Source organism: Letharia columbiana, assembly GCF_014066305.1.
Source record: "Letharia columbiana isolate WasteWater2 chromosome Unknown Sc0000001_s0, whole genome shotgun sequence".
NCBI classification, from domain to species: Eukaryota; Fungi; Ascomycota; class Lecanoromycetes; order Lecanorales; family Parmeliaceae; genus Letharia; species Letharia columbiana.
The window spans coordinates 1,133,726-1,153,837 of NW_023501037.1; the positions used below are offsets into that span (position 1 = coordinate 1,133,726).

Here is a 20,112-nt window from a genome sequence, read left to right on the forward strand (position 1 = left end):
AAGCGCCACGCAATTCTTGGGACTGCCGTAGCCGCCTGTTGCAAGGCAGCAAGAATAAAGTAAAGTCGTGAGGCGGCAGTCAACTAAGTTAGCCTCCAGCAATAACAGCTAACCCGTCGTAAATCTTCCTCTTGACTGCATAGAAAGACCCCTCCAAAGTCCGGGTCCGTAGCTCTGGGAGACTCAGACCGCCACCCTCGACCTCTACTTTCCCAGGGCCGGACTTACGCACTGCAACAAGTCCATCAATCAGGAGCGTTCCTTCGCCGCGGAATTCGGCCGTGTGTCCTGTGGATTGCAAGATCTTTCGGAGGTCTGCCAGTCGCAGGTCGCCCACATGTAGGGGCTGGGCGACAGAGCGCGTAGCAGCCACCAGACTCGCAGGAAGGACATTTAGCGTAGGTGCAAGCTCGGGTGCCTTCTCCGACGCTGATGCAACGTCATCGAGCTTCGACTCCTCCTTCTCGTCGACGAGCAGCTTTAGCTTCTTCCTGCTGCTAGGATCCGCTACTGCTTCATCAAGTGTGGTGGCGGCCAAATGACCCATCAGGGTGACAACGCTTCGGCCTCTCACGTTCTGCCAGTGGAGGCGTCGAACAAGAGCTTCGCTAAGCTTGACAGTCCAGGCATTAGTATCTACACTCGCATCGATGGTCTGGCCATTAGATGGTGTAAAGACAAAGTCGACGTTCTTGCCGCTATCGTCTACCGCTTCATTCTTGACCTTCTGTCGGCTGTCATCCGCAAGGAATCTTGTCTCGGAAGCGTTTCCGGAAACGAGTATGAGCTTTTTGGGCTGTATGAGAGGGATAAGGTTTGATAAACTTCGCTGGTCGTGAAGTCCTGCAAAGTCAACGTATGCGATTCTCAGATTTGCTTCGACGGATTGACTTTTGAATATGATCTTGGAAGGTCCGGCTGCAAGCTCTTCTGGTTCACCCTCCGACTCGCCAAGCGAGTCTTCTTCCTCGTTTCCACCGCGACCGTTGATGATGGAGGCACCGGTGCCGTTAGCCAGCGCTTCATTGCCAGAAGGCATTGCTGGTTGCCGTCTTTTGTTCGGTCCATCGGCCTGTCGTCCGCTGTCACCTTGCAACCCCGAGTCCTGCCATTTTCGCTTCTGGCCGAAACCTTCCTGCTTTCGAGGTCCATGGTCTCGTATATCTTGGCCGTCAGTTTCATCCCGTTCCTCAGCCCGGAGGTAGTCTTCAGGCCTGATCAGATCGCCAAAGTCATCACCGCGCCGCCGCTTGTTGACGAAAGGGAACATCTGCTCTCTTCCTTTCTTGCCGCGTACGTCGTAGTCGTACACGCCTGGCTGACGCAGCAGTACGTTCACGCCCAGTACCTCCTTTCCCAGCTCTGTTTTGTTGCGATTGAAGCGCGCAGTCTTGGCGGAGGTATTAAGGGCTTTCCCTTGACGCTCTGGATCCGATTCTTCCGAGGAGGAAGAGCTTGTGGATGATGTCTCCTCAACGGCATCAGCTGAGGCCTCCAGATCCGTCCCGTTGCTCAATCGTGAGAAACTTTGCGATTGTCTCTGTGATGCAAGATACTGCTGGTAGATCAATAATTCCTTTCCTTCTAAAGGCACGCCTTGAGCATCCTTGAAGTAAAGATTTCGGCCGCCTGCGTAGACTTGTTCAATGTTCTGGCCATCTTGTCCTGTCTCCATGGCCACACCGTCTCTCCGCTCATGATACCACTTCGATAGCGTACTTCTCAGACCATCCTTGAGCTCATGCTCGCTGCTCTCGTTGCCATAGTCTTCAGTAAGAATGATTAGATTTGTGGGATCTGATGCGATACGCTGTAAGATCTCTTTCGAGAAGCCCCATTCGAGCGAGCTATCGCTGGCAAGAATGACTCTAGGGGCCTTAGTCGACATCATCTTCTCGATGCGCTTACGGTGCTCGAGAAGCTTCAAATACTTGAAATCGAAAGGAGTACTTGATTTGCCTGATGGGTGGCCTGCAGGGTCCTGATTCGGCGTTTGCTTGCTTGTATTTCGCTTGTGCTGTCGATTGGTATTATTGCCGTGCTCGTTTTCAAGTTCCCGGGCAACACCCTCGTCCATCCACTCAAGCATACTTCGGGCATATCTCATTGTCGCGCCGACATTCCTGCTTGCTAGGTATAGCTTTGTCTTCTTCAAGGGGCTGTCGCTCGTAGTGTCCGAATATTCTTTCCGCCATGCTTGTTCCAGAATGTAGGCCAACTCCAGCACTCTTGCGCTGGTATCTGTCGGAATCAGAACGGTCCCTCCTTTGGCAGCAGCACTCCGTATCATGTCGAGAAGCATCTCATCTCGCTTTTTGCGGCCACCTGCAGTAGCATTCCTCTCTGCTCCTCTCGCACTGCAGATCATAGCCGTGGGCCTGTGAAGCTCTGCAATCACCTCCGCACCTCCGCCACCAGACCCTCCCAGCCACGCGGCACCAGCGAGCACATTCTCTCGAGCTTGATTCCAGTCCACCGCGTAGACAATCGATTCCATACCATGCCGTATGCTCCATATCGTGCCGCCCAGCGTGTGTCCTGCATTGTAAGCGGTAATGGTCAAGTCATTCAGTGGCGGTGAGAAGGGCGACGGTAGAGGTTGGTGAGGTTGAGAGTATTTGAGCGGATGGATGAGGGCGAAGTATGAGGCGATCTCTTCGGACGTAGGTGGTTGTAGAAGTATTTGGGGGAAGCTTTCGGTGCTCGATGACGAGTAGCTGAAAGAGCTGTCTCTGAGAGAGCTTTGGGGTATTATGGTCGAGGCGAGAGGCGTAGAAGAGTAGATGTCTTGTAAAAGCGTGCGGCCCAGAGAGATGACGGGTGCCGTGGCGTAGACGGGTATCTGTGTAAACGACGGTAGATGCTTGCAGCAATGAGCGAAGGCTGCTATATGAGCTGGAGTCGCGTGGGTGAGGAGGATGAGGGATAGTGAAGACACATGTCTATACCAGAGGCTGTCAGTCAACAGCATGTACACGGCATTGATTTTGAAGGGCAGGCACTGAGCTCGAAGAGTTTGATTGTATTTGTTCGTGTACATAGAATACAAGCATTGATACTGTGTCACTCATAGAGCAGAGCGCTGGCTTCGAGAAATCTAATCCCCTTGCAAGTGACCTACCTCTCTAGGTCCTTCAGCTTTGCGACGTCGAAATCTCCATCCCATCCAACATCTATGAGAACCTTTACTCCCCCATCCAGTTCTAACAAAGACTGAGATGCTGGCGAAGTGGACTGAGCTCCCAAAAGAGGCGTGAATTGAATCATGTTGTTTTGTCTTTCATCTACCAAGATCCCTGGATGCTGTGTCACCCCATATCCGCGGACTTCAGCATGGGCTTAAGGTAGGAGATCGGCACAGAGAGATGATGATGGAGTGGCAGGATGAACGAGCGTGTTGTTTTGCGGATCTTGTTGAAGGACTGAATGTTCAGAACTTCAGAAGTTCCATGCAAGAGCTCCTTCTTTCAGCCCCATTTTCTTGGCGCGGAATGAGATCCGAGAGTCCCCTCGGACCTCCCTCACATGTCTATTGAAGATTAATTTTACAAGTAGCTGAGGTAGATAATGTCGATGCATTCGTTGAAGCTTTAAGCAAGTTATAGTACATTGATTCAACAAGTATGCCGTGTAAGCTCTCAATACGTGCACAGCAATACTTCATCCCCTGACACCCATGTGGCTTCCTTTTCCGCCGCGATCAACAGCAAAGGGGCTCAGAAGTTCCCCTTGCTCCACACGAACTCAAAGTCATCTTTAGAGTACTGATTGCGGCTGACACTTATTTGACGTCCGATTAGCGGAGGTCCAGAGAAGAAAATGCCCACCTTCCCTGGAGAACCGTGTAGGTTGCGGATGGACTCGAAGACATTATCCCAATTGGGCCGACCAAACATTGTCGGTGTCCGCAGCCCTGTGACGGCGCTCTGCTTTGCATAGGTATCATCGCTGACGACGTTCGAGGCCGCCTGAGACTGAGCCTTACCAGTGATATACTAGTCGAGTCAGTCATCTATGCCCTTAGCAGTGGGAGAGTTGACTTGCGGTGTGGATTTGGATTTGGCTGTCCATATCTTGCGCCTCGATTGCCCTAAGCAATGACATGAACCATTCGAAGGAGCCAATGTCACGACAAACCCAGAAGAAGTATATCTTTCGGAGAAATGTTTTCTCGTGAGGGTAATTCATTCTGTACCAGATGCTCTTGAGGATTGAAGCGAATGGCATAATCCCTGTCCCAACTCCTATAAGGACTGCAATCTCGTACTGAAAGATGTCTTCCCATGCACCACCAAAAGGTCCATCGATGAACACCCGCGGCAGAGGCCTGCGAATTGTAGGATCCACGTCCAGTATGGCAGCCTTTTGATCAATGCCAATCACCTTGGACGCGAGCATATCCTTTGCTTTCTCTTGGTGCTTGAATTCGCACCCTACTGAGGCAGCTATTGAGCTAGTGAAGTCGCTAGTGCAATGCATGTGGACAGATAAGTAATCCTCCTCAGGAGCGCTGGTAAGCATAAGACGACGGTGTTGCCAAAGGGAGACTTCGGGGCAGCAGAGATAGATGTACTAGGCTAAATATCAGTACAAGAATTGGCAAAGGACATGGTTTACACACCTGCCCAATCTTCATCCGTGTCTTTTCCCTCTTGATCTGGATCTCAACCACGTCGCAAGGGTGCCGAATGACCTTCGATATGTGGGTCTGGTACCTCCCAACAACTTCTTTCCTGATTCTTTCCGCCAGCAGGTAGCCGAACCCCCCGAACATCCACCACTGCCAAATGTGACCGTATCGGGCGCTGCATGTACTGGCACTGCTTGGCCCCTCGTTCACCTTTTCGATACAGTAGGCACCGTGCAGAATCGAAACAACGAAGAAAACAACGAATAGGTGATGGGTGTAATAGAACCATTCGAAGTTTGCAAGCCGAAATCTTTTGAGTGAGGTGACGGCAATGAGACCAAGCGTTATGAGCATGACGTATCCAGACCAGCCCGGTATGGTGCCGAAGTTAACGGCGAGAAAGCCCTTGAAGCCCATGCCATTTTTCACAGCTAGCAGGGCAAAGTTGATCCAATGGCCAATTATATGCACCGAGGCAAAGAAGACCAAGTACCAGCCGACCATTTTGTGAAAAAAGATGCTGATGTCAGGGTGGATGCTAGCACCCAAAGGGGTCCGGTAGAGAATCCAGTTCAGTGTCTGGCACACCGGAAAGATAAGAACGGCGAGATCAAAGTAGAGGACCAAAGCAGCGGCTTTTGCCATGGACGAGGTAATTCCGAAGGTGGACCTGGCAAGGGTAAGATGCTCCTTTGTGTGGGAAGTCCAGAAGCTGTAGGAGAAGATCATGCCGTGGAGGAGTGCGAATGTGGCTACGAGGAGGTATCGGCTACCTGTGACGACCATCCAGTGACCGATTCCTGCTCTCTCCTCTGAAGGGGCTGTCTCTTCAACGGCTACGTCGTTGGACATCAACATCCTGGACAATGGAGGCAGAGTGGACGTCTCTTCCTTCTCGAAGAGGTCACTGCTTGAGTCGGACATGCTACGGTATGGTGCGTGGAAGGCGTCTAAAATTGCAAACAAGAGAACATTCGCTGACGGTAGGCCTCAAGAGTAAGACCAAAGTAACGTTATCTCTCAGAATAGTGGTCAGAAGTAGTATCAAGTGGTGGTGTGCGGATTTGATGAATCAAGACAGATCAGTATTTGCAGTAAAGAAGAATTGGGTGTACATGAAATATTGGAAAGCGCGACTTTTAGACAAATGGGGGAGCTCCGGCACCCACAGAAGTGCACTAAGCCCTCGAGATAGCACCTGCTTCACTGCGTGTATTCCAAGTTTTGGCGTCGTCTATTGTTATCAAGCTTGCCAGCCAAGACTGCAGCGAGTCAGCTTTTGGCTGTCTACGATTATTTTCACAGCACATATCAAATGGAATGGAATCATGCAATGATTATAATTGCTACCTTAGATACACTCCTAACGCTCCACCATGTTTCTCGACCCGCATGCATGTATCACTAAGAAAACCCAGAGATCCGAGCTCATTGCTGCGAGCTACCGCTGAAGCTGTGGACAAAGTAAACACGGAGCCCTTTACTGCTTGTCATTGATGATGCTTTCGTGAGATATGCTTTGGACTAGCCCCCTGACGACTGATCCACATAAAGAGGACATAAGCTAGCCGAGGGCCCAGTGTCGTAGACCGTCACATCCCACTTCCCTGCCGCTGTCTAGATGGCATACTTTCTAGTCCATTCCCTCGCTGTCGATTCGTACCTCGAACGGTCTGTCTTGTAAACATGGGCGATCTCAGGTACCAAAGGATCATCAGGGTTGGGGTCTGTGAGCATGGAGCAGATGGAGAGAAGCACTACGACACACATCATTAGCGCTAAGCTCGCATGTACTGGGACTTCCTCCGCATAAAAACGGGAACAATATGTAGTACCTTTTGAGATGGTCAAAGCTGGACTCCACTGGTCTCGCAGAATGTCGAGGCATATGCTACCGTTGGAGTTGATGTTCGGGTGGTAGATGCGCGTAGTAAAGTTCACCTTCGGAGGCTTGAATGGATAGTCGGTAGGGAAGTGTATGGCGAGGAAGAAGACACCTCCCGAATATGGGCTATCACCCTGCATTTGTTTGTCAGCTCCGACCCCACCACCAATCTGACAACCTCGACCGGAGGCTCAAAGTTGTGTCTACAAGGCACAGCGATAAGGCACGTACGGGTCCCATGATAGTCGCTTGCCAGTGAAACTACAAAGAAGCAGAGAATATTAGCCGATGACCTCTGAGCTATGTGGAGTGTGCAACATGTGCAGCAATCCAACCGCTCAGCTTTTTGATGATGATGAAATCACATACCAGATCATCGCCGATAGGTCCTGCTGAGCATGAAGAGGGAGGGTCACTGTCATTTTCTCGTAAGTATGGACTTCTTCTTGAGGCATGCTGACTGCTTCGGCTTGAGGCTGAGCACAAGGGTGGCCGTGGAGGGGCCCTGGGGGGTTAACATACCGACCGAGATCTGTCAGCTCCTTGTTGATTCTCTTGAGAGCCATGTTCCTCGAGGTGTGTGTATTTGGGGGTGGAAGCGAATGGGAAGTGGATGTGGCAGAGAATGAGGGATGCTATTGTATGTGACGGTGAGTTGTACGGTGCTAGGATCTCGTGGTTGTAAAGTCAGCCAAGCCGTGTGAATTTAGCGTCTATTTCTACGCCACGGGCAGCCCGGGTGCGCGCGGGCGAAAAGTGACGCAAAACTTGGGCCTATAAAAAACGGTTGAGATCGATTTTCGATTCTGGCCTTGGCTCTTATTCGCCACTGCAAGGCGATTGCTAAATGAGTACTTTGCTGGATAGACAGCTGTTTGGAAAGCGCGTCTGCCGAAGTGTTTGAGAATCATGGCATTGGTGAAGAATGCAAAACAGAGTTTTTAGGGCAAGGTCTTGAATGCTATTTTTGTGACTGAGTTTACACTCAAGGGACTCTACGTTTGAGTCGATAGTACTTCACTGGCAGGCGAGATATATCTCCAACATCGTAGCCTATTTAATCATTTGGGGAGGGAGGATACTCACGAACTGAAAATATCTCGAATAGCTCGTGAAAGATACAGTCAATATGGCACAAGAAAAACTGAACCCTCCCAGCACCACTGGTGCCGTATCTTTAAGAGAGCGTCTACATCACTTCACCTGGGCGTACGTTGACGGCATAACCATCCTCTATGTATTACTCATCTGACACTTCTCAGATGGTTTACGCTCACCATGAGCACTGGTGGTATTGCACTCTTGTTTGCAGTTACCCCCCACACGTTTCGTGGCTTGACGACGATTGGGACTATTATTTTCATATTGGATTTGGTCCTCTTTGTCCTTCTCTCAGCTTTCATCCTCGCTCGCTTCATCATGTTCCCTGGCACCTTCACCCAGTCTGTGTATCATCCAACAGAATCTCTCTTCATTCCAGTATGTGTCTCCAATAGCTTTCCGTTACCTCGCTAACAAGATGCTCACTTCGCCCAGACCTTCTTCATCACCATATCAACCATCATATCATGCATACAAAAGTATGGCTATCCCTCCACTGGCCCCTGGCTTGTTGTGACCCTTAGGATCCTTTTCTGGATGTATGTGGCGATTACCTTCACCACCGCAGTCCTCCAGTATCATCTCCTCTTCACAGGCAGACCTTTAACACTACAGTCCAGTACGTCTACGTTTCCGAGCGATCCCTTTCTAATTTGTATCCCAATTGGAGTTCTGAGACGTGCTTCAAGAAAATCGTACTCATCGACTTCGTTTTGTGACTCCTTTTCCATCTCAAAGAAATAGTACTGACTCTGGAAACTTCAAGTGACGCCTGCGTGGATTCTGCCTGTCTTTCCAGTCATGCTATCTGGAGTTGTCGCTTCCGTAATATCAGGATCTCAGCCCCCACATCATGCAATCCCCATCCTCATAGCTGGAACTACCTTCCAAGGCCTTGGGCTATTGATCTCTGTATTCATGTACAGCAATTACGTCGGCAGGCTGATGTCGAATGGCTTGCCGTCCCCTAATACTCGACCCGGAATGTTCATCTCAGTCGGCCCGCCGTCATTTACGGGCCTGGCGTTCATAGGCATGGCGAATGCTGCGATCGAGGTATTTCCGCATACGTTTGTTCTGGGGACCGTTGCGGTACCGACAGCTCAAGTATTAAAGATTGTGGCTGTATTCCTGGCCATTGTTCTCTGGTCCCTTTCGCTGTTCTTTTTCTGCATATCGTTACTCGCTACTCTCGATGGGATAAAACAGATGAGTTTCCATCTCGTAAGTGAAAGGCATCCAAATTTCCCGTATAGAAGCTGAGATATGGTGTTCGCAGACTTGGTGGTCGTTCGTTTTCCCAAACACTGGGTTCATTATTGCGATGATTGAAATCGGGACCGCCATCGATAGCCAAGCCATCTTGTGGATCTCGAGCGTGGCAACGGTGCTGCAGGTCGTCATGTGGTTGCTTGTTTTTGTAGCACATGCGCGCGCTGTGGCAAAGAAGCAGGTCCTCTGGCCTGGAAAGGACGAAGACCATGACTGCTAAAGATGTGTAGACCAGCAGCAACTGCTTCGTAAATGTTTTGTCGCTTGCACTAGAGAAGTTCACCATCACGTCATGCTATGCGGGATCCTTAGATAATGAATACCAATAGTGGAGACGAATCTATCTTACGCTAGAGGCAACAACCATTCGGTCTGCTTTCCTGGGAAACCAAGTATCACTGACGCAGAAGACGAGCCCGTACGCAACGCTTACATAGATGCATACATGGATGGGTATCATAAAAGAATTAAAGATTCAAGAACACCATTCAATCAACGCCCCATAGTCGCCGGAGCTGTTGTCGACATTCCCATGCTAAGGCGGTTAAAGTCAGGAAGAGACGGAAGGCGCCTATCACTCGGCAGCCGTACTCCATCTTTCGAAGGCGTCGGAGACGGTCGTTCCCCGGTCGAAGGCACACCATCCAGGACACTATCGCCAGCTTTCTCATTGTGAACGCTGTCTTCCCTGCTCGCTGCCTCACCATCCTCCTCAACGACTGGTAATGTAGTGCCTCCAGCGCCGCCTCCCCTTTCAGCCGATGGACTGCGTACGGCGCTCAGCGTCCGATCCCGTTTTGGGTCTTCTGTGGCGCCTTCCCTCTCGGTTTTGTGCGCTTGCTTTTCGGCCTTTTCGATGACTTTGTCTGTCGAGTGACGCGAGATAGGGAAGCTTGATTGACGATGGGTATCGATTGAGCCATCGAGAAGGTCACCGCTTTGGGCTTGTCGCTCTTGTTCTTCCTTGGTCATGGTGATGCCGCTTATAAACTTGACAAAACGGTCACCGTAGCCTTCAGGTGGGATTGGAGAGATCAGAGAGCTGTCGCTGGACATGCCTTTCCAGAAATGCTCGGCGCGCTTGACGAAGCCATACTGAGACAGTGTGAGCCGATATTGCACATACGGATAGTGTTTGTAGGACACTTACATGTGTCAAGCAATCGATGATCCCAAGATAGTATATCTCTTCCCCCGGTTGACTATTCTCATGGGTAGCTCTGAACCCGCCGTCATCGCTGTAAAAGATGAAGTTCTTCCTTTCCTCCAGCATCTCGTCCGGCATCTTGCTTGTGCTTTTGTCCATAGGTACGGGCTTCTCCTTTTTGATGATCTGCCGTAGTTGCCTCGCTTGTCTTGCGTTCTCAAGCTTAGACGGAGTCCTGGTAAGCATGTTGACCTGTGGCTCTGCCGTACCATCGCCGCCAGGCTGAAACACTTGGAGCGTCTTATCACGAAGGTTTTCCTCGTTGCCTCTCTCCAAGTCATGTATACCAACCAAAAGGGAATAGTCCATGATCTTCAATCTCTGCAGAAGAGCAACATCGCGCTTCATCTGCTCGATGAAAAGGCTTTTCTTCTCGGGCCCAAATTCGAAATGATTATTTCTTCGCAGCCAATTCAGGTCCTTCAAGGTGGCCCTAGGATTGCGCTCCAGATCTTCTTCTTTGTAATTTCGCCCAATCGTCGATCCTTTGAGATCAAAAGTCTGATGTATGTCTCGGTGTGGAGGAAACAAATTGTTCATTACAACAAAGTGAGTTTTTCTACCATAGGGTATCTTGACTCGGTGAAGGCCGTAAAATTGAGAAATCAACGTGTTGGGATAACGCTCGACATGGGCGTAATATTCTCGCAGTATTTTCCTCAGGAGCTTGTGCTCAGCATGGTGTATGGTTTTGATGATGTACTTGTAGTCCCGAGAGAAATAGAAGAAGCTTCCACTTTTACCGGGAGAGCCCAGCTCCGACAGGATGTACTTGCTTGTGAGTGACATCAAGTAGTCTGCTGGATCGAGCTGGAATTTCGCTCGAAGATGGCGAAACACCCAAGGCGCGTAATCCTTGAACTTGAAGTCGTATTTGGCTGACGGAGTCAACTCGTTACCGGTGCTAAGATTTGTGAGTTCAAGCTTCTCCAATGCTCAGGGCATGTCTTACATATCAAAAGAGAATTTGTGTTTGGCATCGAAGTCTGCGTTTGCAAGCTCTCGATCTATCTTCGCATTTGTCCTCGAGACAGTAAATCGGATACCCGTCAACATGTTGTAAGCGGTGACCCAGTTGACATGGTTCATGTCGACCTTTGTTCCTACGACCACTCTATCGTCTTCCTCTTCCTCCTTCCTTTGCCTTCGGCTGGCTCGTTTTTGCCGGATCGTCTCAGTCCATCGTGCTACGTCGCCGTCGAGAGGTACTTCATCTAAATACATATCAGAATGTACTGATCGCGTCGGCGCTCGTACCAAGGTATTCGATGCTCGAGGGGTCCGAGATGTTGGGGAGAAGCGTCCACTCTCACTACCGCCATCGCTTGCAGTGTTAGGTAGCGAGAAGTCCCTCGATGTTCGGCTGGTCGATACCCTTGGAACCTCCAAAGTGGTGTGACGATGATGTAGGCGAGGTGCTGAAGGATGCAAAGAGGTCGTTGGAGATCCAGCAAGAAGTTGATTGACATTTGAGGGAATCAGGGTAGAAGAGAGTCTGTTTTTAGGGTTTTGAGATAGATCTTGAGGCGTCCAATTCGCCTGTGAAGTACTGGCAGACGACTCAAGGTCGGTTGAGTGCGTCGAGTGGACATTGGTGCTTTGTGGGGCCGACAATGAATGACCTCTTGCATGGCCTTTGTGGTAATGTCCTTTACCTAGTTGACCACTCTCTGGAGACTTTGGCCTCGGAACGTAGGCAGCATTTCCGTTAGCATGTTCCAGCGAGTGCGTGTGATCCACGGTACCCAGTCTCGATGGCGGATTATTTATTGGAAGGTCCTGTGTCTGCCCCTCTCCCATAGCCCCGTATCCATTGACTGTTGAGCTCTTGCTTCCGTTCCTCGAGTGTGTCTTTCCGGGACCATCCGTATTATCACTGGACCTTCCGTTTTGTAAGGAGTGCAGGCTCGAGTTTACGCCGTTCGATTCACCGAGGAAGACACCTTCAACGCGTTTAAATCCTCCTGAGCTCTCTACTGGGAGCCCATTCATTAACCCCTTGGCAATCGTTGGGTGAGAAGAGGTCTCTGTGGAAGCCCGATGCGGCGGATCATATACCGAGGTCTCGCTTGAATCCAAGTGGACAGGCTCGCTCATGTATCTGGAGAGGACTGATGGCATCGTGTTTCTCCGGCCGAAGCGGAATTGATCTCTCCCAGCATGCCCAATCCTTTGGGAGTCAAAGCCTTATCAAAGGCCCTACAGGCTATATCGATACCGAAGTTAGAGCTCGTATTCCTTCCATCTGGTCCTTCTGTAATGAAAATCTCTATATGCCTCTCTGGTGATTTGTGTTTCTGAGGATTAGGAATCGTGCAACGGGCGCGAGAGGGCGGAGCGGGTGCTCTTTCTCGAGAGCAACGGTGACTGCCCGCGCCGGATGTGATGATGGCCAGAAAATTGTCTACGAAAGAATCAGGATGCGCGATGTAGCGACAGGGAAAACCAGACGTCAAATGAGTTGGATCAGTGTCTCTGAATTCCATTGGGCTGTTCATGATCGGGAGCCGTTCTTCCGAGGTCATATCTTGGCACTCAACGCTCGGGATCTGCGGCGCCGACCTCCGACTGGCTAAGAAGTTCACCCCTGGCAAGATTAAATCTATCAGATCCTACGATGGCAAAGTCATGGAAAAATGCTCAGATGATGAGGTGTTGTCAAAAATCGCTTTGGAAGACATTACAACCAAAAAATGTTGTTCAAACGCCCACTATGCTTGGAACCTCCGGAACATTCTGTGGCTGATTATTCCTATCTGAGCGACAAAAAGGATGCTCATGACAACGCGATCTGGGCAGATGATATCCTCAAGCGGATTCTATCAGCTGGAGAAGAGGTTTTGGTTCTTGTCAGGAAAGAACGTTAAGGATTTTGTAGACCAGCTGGCACCCTGCCATAAGAGTGATTACCCGTCAAAAATGGCACGCTTCTAACATAATACCACAAGATCTAGAGGCAGATTGTCGAGAAAGCCAACCATCGCAGAGGATATAATTTCACGTCTTTCTGTTGATTATTTTGGTTAGAGTGTTGATTGATTACTTAATACTATCTTATAGTCTTACCCTAGTGCCGACTATGCGAGTTACGTAACCTAAACCTAATTCATCAATTATATAAAATCTCAAATAAATAAGACTATATAAGTTACCGTTATATATTTTACATTTTATTATACTTAATTCTTGAAAGGGGTATATTCTATATCGCTAAAGTCTTTTCATCTTAATTATATTCTTCTTTTTAACCGCTTACTCTAGTAAATTCTTATTATTAATTCTTATTAAGGGCTTAATATTACTTAATAAATCTTATATTTCTTATAAAGTCCGCCGCTATAGAGGCGTAGCGTGGTTTTATTAGCATATTCTTATAAGTAATAACCCTCTTTTCACCTTTCTTCTCTCTTCGATCTACTATATTCCTCGCTTTTTACTAAATAGTCTATATTCGTAAAAAATATATTAAGCCATCTACTTCGCTTTATACTTATATTCTTTATTCTCTATATTCGATACTCATCGATTATAAAGAAAGATCTTAAAATCTATTTTCTTAATTTTTATTTACGTTATTAGCGACGTCTTAGCGCGCTTAACTCTCGAATATAGAAGTTATATTTATTTCGACAATATTAATTAAATTCTTCTAAGAATATTATCTCGCTTTTTATTAGTCTATTCGATAGTCTATTATTTTATCGCGTAATTTCTAATAGCTATCTTAATTATCGATATTATTCTTATCTATATAACTAATAATTAAACTATTTTATTAATATTTACCTTTACTCTTTTATTATAAATTACTTACTCTCGTTAATTAATAACTTTCTTCGCCTCTCTATCCGCCTATTTATTATTGTTAATATTAATATATATCGAGATCTAGTATAATTCTATTACTATTCTAAGATATCTTAGCGAATTAATAATCTATACTACTTATATTATATAGATCTATCTTAAATACTTACTCGAGTCTTCGATAGTTTAAATCGATATTTAATTATTTATATTTACTATAACTCTACTAAGTTATAACCTTATTTAGTATATAACTATTATCGTTAGAGCTTAAAGAATACTATATAACTTTATTAAATATATTATATATTAATTATTTAAGTCTAAATAGATATTAAAAGTAGAATTAATATCTAATAATATAGCTAAAGCTTTTACTTTTTTATTAATTTCGCTATCGTCTATATATATTATTATATAACTCTTATTAATTAATCTTTTAGCTAGTTCTTTAGCGACTTTCTTAATCTTATAAATTATTATTTTAAGAGGCTCTTAATTAGAAGCGACGCTAAAAGAGCGTAATTTCTTAATCTTATTAATATCGTCGTATTATTCTTTAAATCTATTAATATATCGCTTTAATAAACTTAGTTTTCTATTCTTCTTAGATTTTCTTTTAGATTTTTATTACTCGAATTATAGCTTAATAATCTCGCTATATACTAGATTAATAGCGATTTATAAAATAACTTTCGAGGTAATCTTATCTAGCTATTATTTAACTAATAGAAGATATACTTTTATATCGAGTATTAAAATAAATATAACCTTAAATACTCTAGTTATCTTTCTCTTTATCTAAGATTAAATTCTTTATAGCGATAAGAGATAAATTTTATTATAATTAATAGTATTTTTTAGACTAATATTATACTAAGTAGTAGTATATTATTTATAAAATAATTATCATCTAATAGAGCTATCTTATACTCTTATAATTATTATCTTATATCGATTTAATAATTTTCATTAATATATTAATACTTTTAATAAGCTTTAGATCGAATCTTTTTATTATAATAGCTTTATAGAAGTTTAAAGTCGATTTCAACTTCTAAATAGCGAATAAAGCGTCTTATCTTAATATATTATCTCTTATTAAATTATAGAGAATAGTTTAAACTAAATCTCTATTTTTTACTAAGATATAGTAGTTAATATTTATTAGAGATTAAACTTTAATCTATATTATAACGTCTACTTTTATATAAACTTCGTTATAAATTTTATACGAAGAGCGTTATAATTTTTCTCGATAAAGTCTTTTACTATTAGAAGGTCTATATTGTCTATAAAGCTAATAGCTATTATTTCTAAATCGACGCGATTATTATATTTATTAATAAGATTTAAATTATAGAAGAGATAAAGTATAAACGATAGCGATAATTTTTAAGAAATTCTAATTACTATAAAAGTCTTTAATATAAAGTATTCGCTTATTTTTAATACTATTATTCTATTAAATAAAAACGATTCTACTTAATTAATTACTCTCATATCGATTTTTTCGCTTTTTAAAGATTATAAAGTAGTTAAGAATAAGAGACTTTATTATATATATCTAAAACGTCTAGTAGTAATATTATAATTACTTTATTAGAGTTTTAGATCTAATATATTCTTTCTAGAAGATAGTAAATATTATATTTATATAATTGTAATCTACGATCTCTTATATATATATAGTCGATAGAAGTTTATATATCTTTGTAAGATACGCTATTCTTCTAGTAAAAATAAATTTTATTATCTTTTTTATAATATTAAGTAGAGCTATTAATTAATATTCTTTAGAAATTGAGTAATTTTTATCTAGCTTCGAAAGAATAATTATTATTAATATTCTAAAGTGCTCTAGATAGTAGCCGTTTATTATATATATATTAAATATTCTATATAGATAAGAGAGAGTAATAGCTTTAAAATCTTTCTTAAGAATTAGATTAAGAGATGCTCTAAGACCCTCTTTAACATACTACTTATTATCTTATTTATAATAATTATATTATTAGATAAACTTATAAATACGCTATGGCTATTATTAACTGCCTATACTAATAATAAAAATATTTTATAAGAAGTCTATCGAGCTTAATTCGTTATATTCTTATTTATCTTTATAAATAGCGAAGAAAGAATATCTATATTATAAGTTATTTTCTAACCTATTTAATTTTTTTTATTATTTATAACGATTTATATATCTTACTATAAACTCTCTAAACGCCTTTCTAATAATTCTTATAAATTATTTTTAAAGTTTTTAGAGAAAGGCCGAAAGGCCTTAGTACGCTAAATCTAATTGGGCTATAATATAAGTAAGTAAGATCGTAAGATTATTAAAATCGTAATATTATCCCCCTCTTTAATTTAAAGCTTCGGCGACGACTACTATATAGTAGATATCGATCTTATAAAAAGTATATCTAGGCGTATACGAAGTAATATCCTTAGATATATTAACTTAGTATTTTATTACGAGGTTAAGATCTTTTTATAAGTCGATATAGCTACTATAAATTAGTAGCGCTAATAGAGAAGACTATTTTAAAGGTCTTTTAAATAATAAATAAAAGTTAACGGCCTCGGGGTAATAATAATAAAAGTCTACTATTAGATTCGAATATTCTACTATATTCGTAAATAATTATTAGAATAGATTTTCTTTAATTTTAAAGCCTCTATATCTAATTTTATATATTAGATATCCCCTCTTACTAGTTAAGAAATTATTCTTTTATTTATTTAGTTTAAATTAAACTATTTCTTTAATATCGTAGATTTTATCTTCTTTATTAATATCGATAAATAATAGCGGAGGCTCGATCTATTCTAATAATAAGTCACTATTATCGAGATATAATAGCTATAAATAAAAGATAGAATAGATATTATTTATAAAAGTCGAGAGTTCTAACTCATAAGCGAAATTATTTAAAGCTTTAATAATTTTAAATAATTCGAAATTCTTATAATTTAGTAATTTACTAGAGCGTATACGATTTTAATATTTCTTCTATTAAGTATAATTATATCTTTAACTCTAAATTCTAATATCGAAAGTCGATAATAATTAGCTTACTTCTTCTATAAAGCTTATAATTATTTAAGCTAATTTTTTAGATAATTTCTTATAATATCTATCTTCTCGATAAATCTATTAGTTAACTTAATATCTCTCTTCGCTCTTTAACTAGCGAATTAATTTTAAGAGATTAAAGATTCTATTCTTAAGTAAGGAATATATTCTTTAATAAGAAGAAATAATAATACGATTAATAAGGCGTTCTTATCGAAGTTAGCTTCGAACTCTACTATTAATAATAGATTTATCTAATTATCTTAATTATAATTAATATAAACTCTAAGATATTATTTTAGAATAGCGTTAGCGTTCTCTATCTATTTATTAATTTTCGAGATAAAACGTAGTAAAGAGTTTAGATTTAATCTTAATTCTTTTATATAGTCTTCTTTAGAAATATATTATAAACTAAATACCTCGATCGGAGATAATAGTAAATAAATATTCTTTCTCTCGCTATATAAATTCGATAAAAGCCTAAACTACTACTTTTACTTTTAGAGAGTTTAAGAAAACGAATTTCTTCTTCTTATTAAGTCTATTTATAATTATTATAATATATTAATAAAAACGCTTATATCTAAGATAAATAGATAGTAATATAATAAAGTTAATAAAAATATCTTATTAGTATTATTCGGAAATAAAAAGAGATTTAAGTAGATCTTACTTATTCTCTTTATAAGTCTTAGATCTTTTATAGATATAATAGCTCTTAATATAGCGGGTAATAAAATTCGTTATTCTTAGTTAATAGTAAAGTCTACTTACTCTATTATAGATTAATAATTTATTAGCGTAGCCTTCGAGTAAAGAGTTATAAATATCTCTAATAATTTTAATTTATAATTCGAGAACGTTCGGTATATATAGTCTATTATTAATATATAATAATCTATTATAAAGATAATAATCACCTAATTTTAGCTTAAGATTATTCTTAATTATTTTAAGTAATAGCTTTCTCTATTTAGATATCTTTAAATAAATAATTTTTTAAGCGATATTATTATAATTATAAGCGTTTTTTATTTAATATAATAACTTAGAAGTATTAATAGTAGAGACTTCTCTCGATTCTTCTAAGAACTTCTCTTAAGAAGTCTCTATCGAGGTTCTTAATAATAATTCTTTATTAGACTTCTTATTATTAATATTATTTTATTCGCTAAGTTTATATAGTATTATAACTAGAGAGATAATACTTTCTCTTATATCGTTTAGTAATATAATAGTAAGATATATAACGTTCTTAATATCTTCGTTAAGATTATTATTTTTAAGAATTATACGATATTAATAACGAGTATAATCGTTATCCTCGTTTTTAAATAGATCTCTTACTCGTCGAATAAGGCTATTAGATTTAATACTTTATTTTTTTAAGCGATAGATAATACGAAAGTTAAATTCGAAGAGAAACTTCGTTTATCTTACTTAGCGGGAGTTAAGTTATTTAAAGAATATAAAGTATTATAAGTTCTTATAGTCTGAAATAACTTTAATAAGATTCTCGATAGAGGTATTAGCTAGCTTAGAATATTATTTCTCGAAGGCCTATATTATAACTATAAGTTTCTTATTATAGATATCGTAGTTATACTCTATAGAAGATATCTTCTTAAAGAGAAATATTATAGATCTAAGTACTTTATCTTTATCTTCTTATAATAGAATAATAATAATTATAAAATTAGACGCGTTTATTTCTAGTTAAGTCTTTTTATTTAAATTAAAGTAAGTAAGTATAGAGATAGTAGTAAAAGCTTTCTTAAGTATTTCGAAAGCGAGTTATTTAGAATACTCTTAAGCCTATAAATAGATAAAGTCTTTCTTCTATTAAGTATAAGTAAAATTCATTAAAAATACGGCGATTTTAGAGTACCTCGTAATAAACTTTTAGTAGAAATTAGCGAATTTTAGAAATACTTATATATCTTTAATATATCTGGGTTTCTTTTATTAAGTAATAGCCTTAATTTTCTTTATATTTATTTCTACTTCTTTCGTTATAATAATTAATTCTAGATATTTAACTCTAATAATATAAAAATTATATTTATTAATATTAAGATAGAGGTTAGCTTATCGAAGTTTCTTTAATATCTTTTCTATATACTAAATATACTTATCTTTAATATTATTATAGATAAGAATATCGTCTAAATAGATAATATAGAATATATTTAGATATTCGCGTAAGGTATTATTAATAAATATTTGAAAAGTAATAGGGGTATTATATAACTCGAAAGGTATTATTATATATTCGAATAGGCTATATCGAGTAAGAAATACGATTTTTTTCTTATAATTCTTTTTTACTCTAATCTCGTTAAAAGCGGCTATAATATCGAATTTACTATATATCTTCGCCGCGTATAATTTAGCGAGAGTCTTCTTAATTAATAAAGAAGTATTTCGATTAGAAATAATAAGTACGTTTAGAATTCTATAATTTACGTATAGTCTAAATTCTTTATCGAGTTTCTTTATAATTAGAATAAATACTATATAGAGAGAAGTACTTAATCTAATATAATCTTTCTCTAATATCTTATCGATATATTTCTTTATAACTAATATCTAGTCTCTAAAGAGTCTATAAGTCTTCTTCGATAGTAAAATAACTTCTTTTTTAAGATATATTTCGTAATTAATAAAGCGATAAGTAGAAAGTTTATTAGCTTTAATAAGATTTTAAATATCTAGCTATTCGTAATATACTATAAAAACTTATTCTCGTAGTTATTTTATAATCGAAGGTTTCTTTCTTAGCTTATAAAAGAATTTTTTATAATCTTCTATTATAATAGCGGCGATATTAGTAATAAACTTCGCTTTCTTATTAATAAAGTTAAAAAGTTATTCGAAGTCTTAAGATTATATAATAATAACTTAATTCTCTAATTTCTTAACTATCTTAATAAAGATATAGGCGAAGATCTCTACTATATTCTTTTTCTTAAATATAATCTTTACTATATAATTTAAATTCTTTTTTAAAAACTTATTATTACTCTAAATAATAATAAGTTTATTATATAATAAATAGTTAAATATATAATAATCTAAATTAAATATAATAATTCTAGATTTAAAGAATATATAAGAGTTAT

At 40.2% G+C, this 20,112-nt stretch overlaps 5 protein-coding genes across 5 annotated transcripts; 1 reads left to right on the forward strand and 4 right to left on the reverse strand.

Annotated features, from left to right (window-relative positions):
* Positions 1-88: 88 nt before the first annotated feature.
* On the reverse strand, positions 89-3,267 carry HO173_000917 (uncharacterized protein; the record flags this gene model as incomplete). The annotated part of the gene is made up of 2 exons (XM_037302864.1): positions 89-2,942; positions 3,122-3,267. The coding sequence occupies 2 exons, from the start codon at positions 3,265-3,267 to the stop codon at positions 89-91; spliced, it is 3,000 nt and encodes a 999-aa protein (XP_037170371.1).
* A 449-nt stretch (positions 3,268-3,716) lies between these two features.
* HO173_000918 (uncharacterized protein) lies at positions 3,717-5,554 on the reverse strand (the record flags this gene model as incomplete). Its single annotated transcript, XM_037302865.1, has 3 exons — positions 3,717-3,995; positions 4,045-4,572; positions 4,622-5,554. 3 exons carry the CDS (start codon positions 5,552-5,554, stop codon positions 3,717-3,719), a joined length of 1,740 nt encoding a protein of 579 aa, XP_037170372.1.
* Positions 5,555-6,247: 693 nt separating this feature from the next.
* On the reverse strand, positions 6,248-7,081 carry HO173_000919 (uncharacterized protein; the record flags this gene model as incomplete). The annotated part of the gene is made up of 5 exons (XM_037302866.1): positions 6,248-6,387; positions 6,466-6,649; positions 6,747-6,776; positions 6,885-6,930; positions 7,038-7,081. 5 exons carry the CDS (start codon positions 7,079-7,081, stop codon positions 6,248-6,250), a joined length of 444 nt encoding a protein of 147 aa, XP_037170373.1.
* Positions 7,082-7,644: 563 nt separating this feature from the next.
* On the forward strand, positions 7,645-9,108 carry HO173_000920 (uncharacterized protein; the record flags this gene model as incomplete). Its single annotated transcript, XM_037302867.1, has 5 exons — positions 7,645-7,724; positions 7,778-7,994; positions 8,052-8,235; positions 8,383-8,840; positions 8,896-9,108. 5 exons carry the CDS (start codon positions 7,645-7,647, stop codon positions 9,106-9,108), a joined length of 1,152 nt encoding a protein of 383 aa, XP_037170374.1.
* Positions 9,109-9,380: 272 nt separating this feature from the next.
* On the reverse strand, positions 9,381-12,216 carry HO173_000921 (uncharacterized protein; the record flags this gene model as incomplete). The annotated part of the gene is made up of 3 exons (XM_037302868.1): positions 9,381-9,983; positions 10,039-10,999; positions 11,048-12,216. 3 exons carry the CDS (start codon positions 12,214-12,216, stop codon positions 9,381-9,383), a joined length of 2,733 nt encoding a protein of 910 aa, XP_037170375.1.
* Between the last annotated feature and the right edge of the window lie 7,896 nt (positions 12,217-20,112).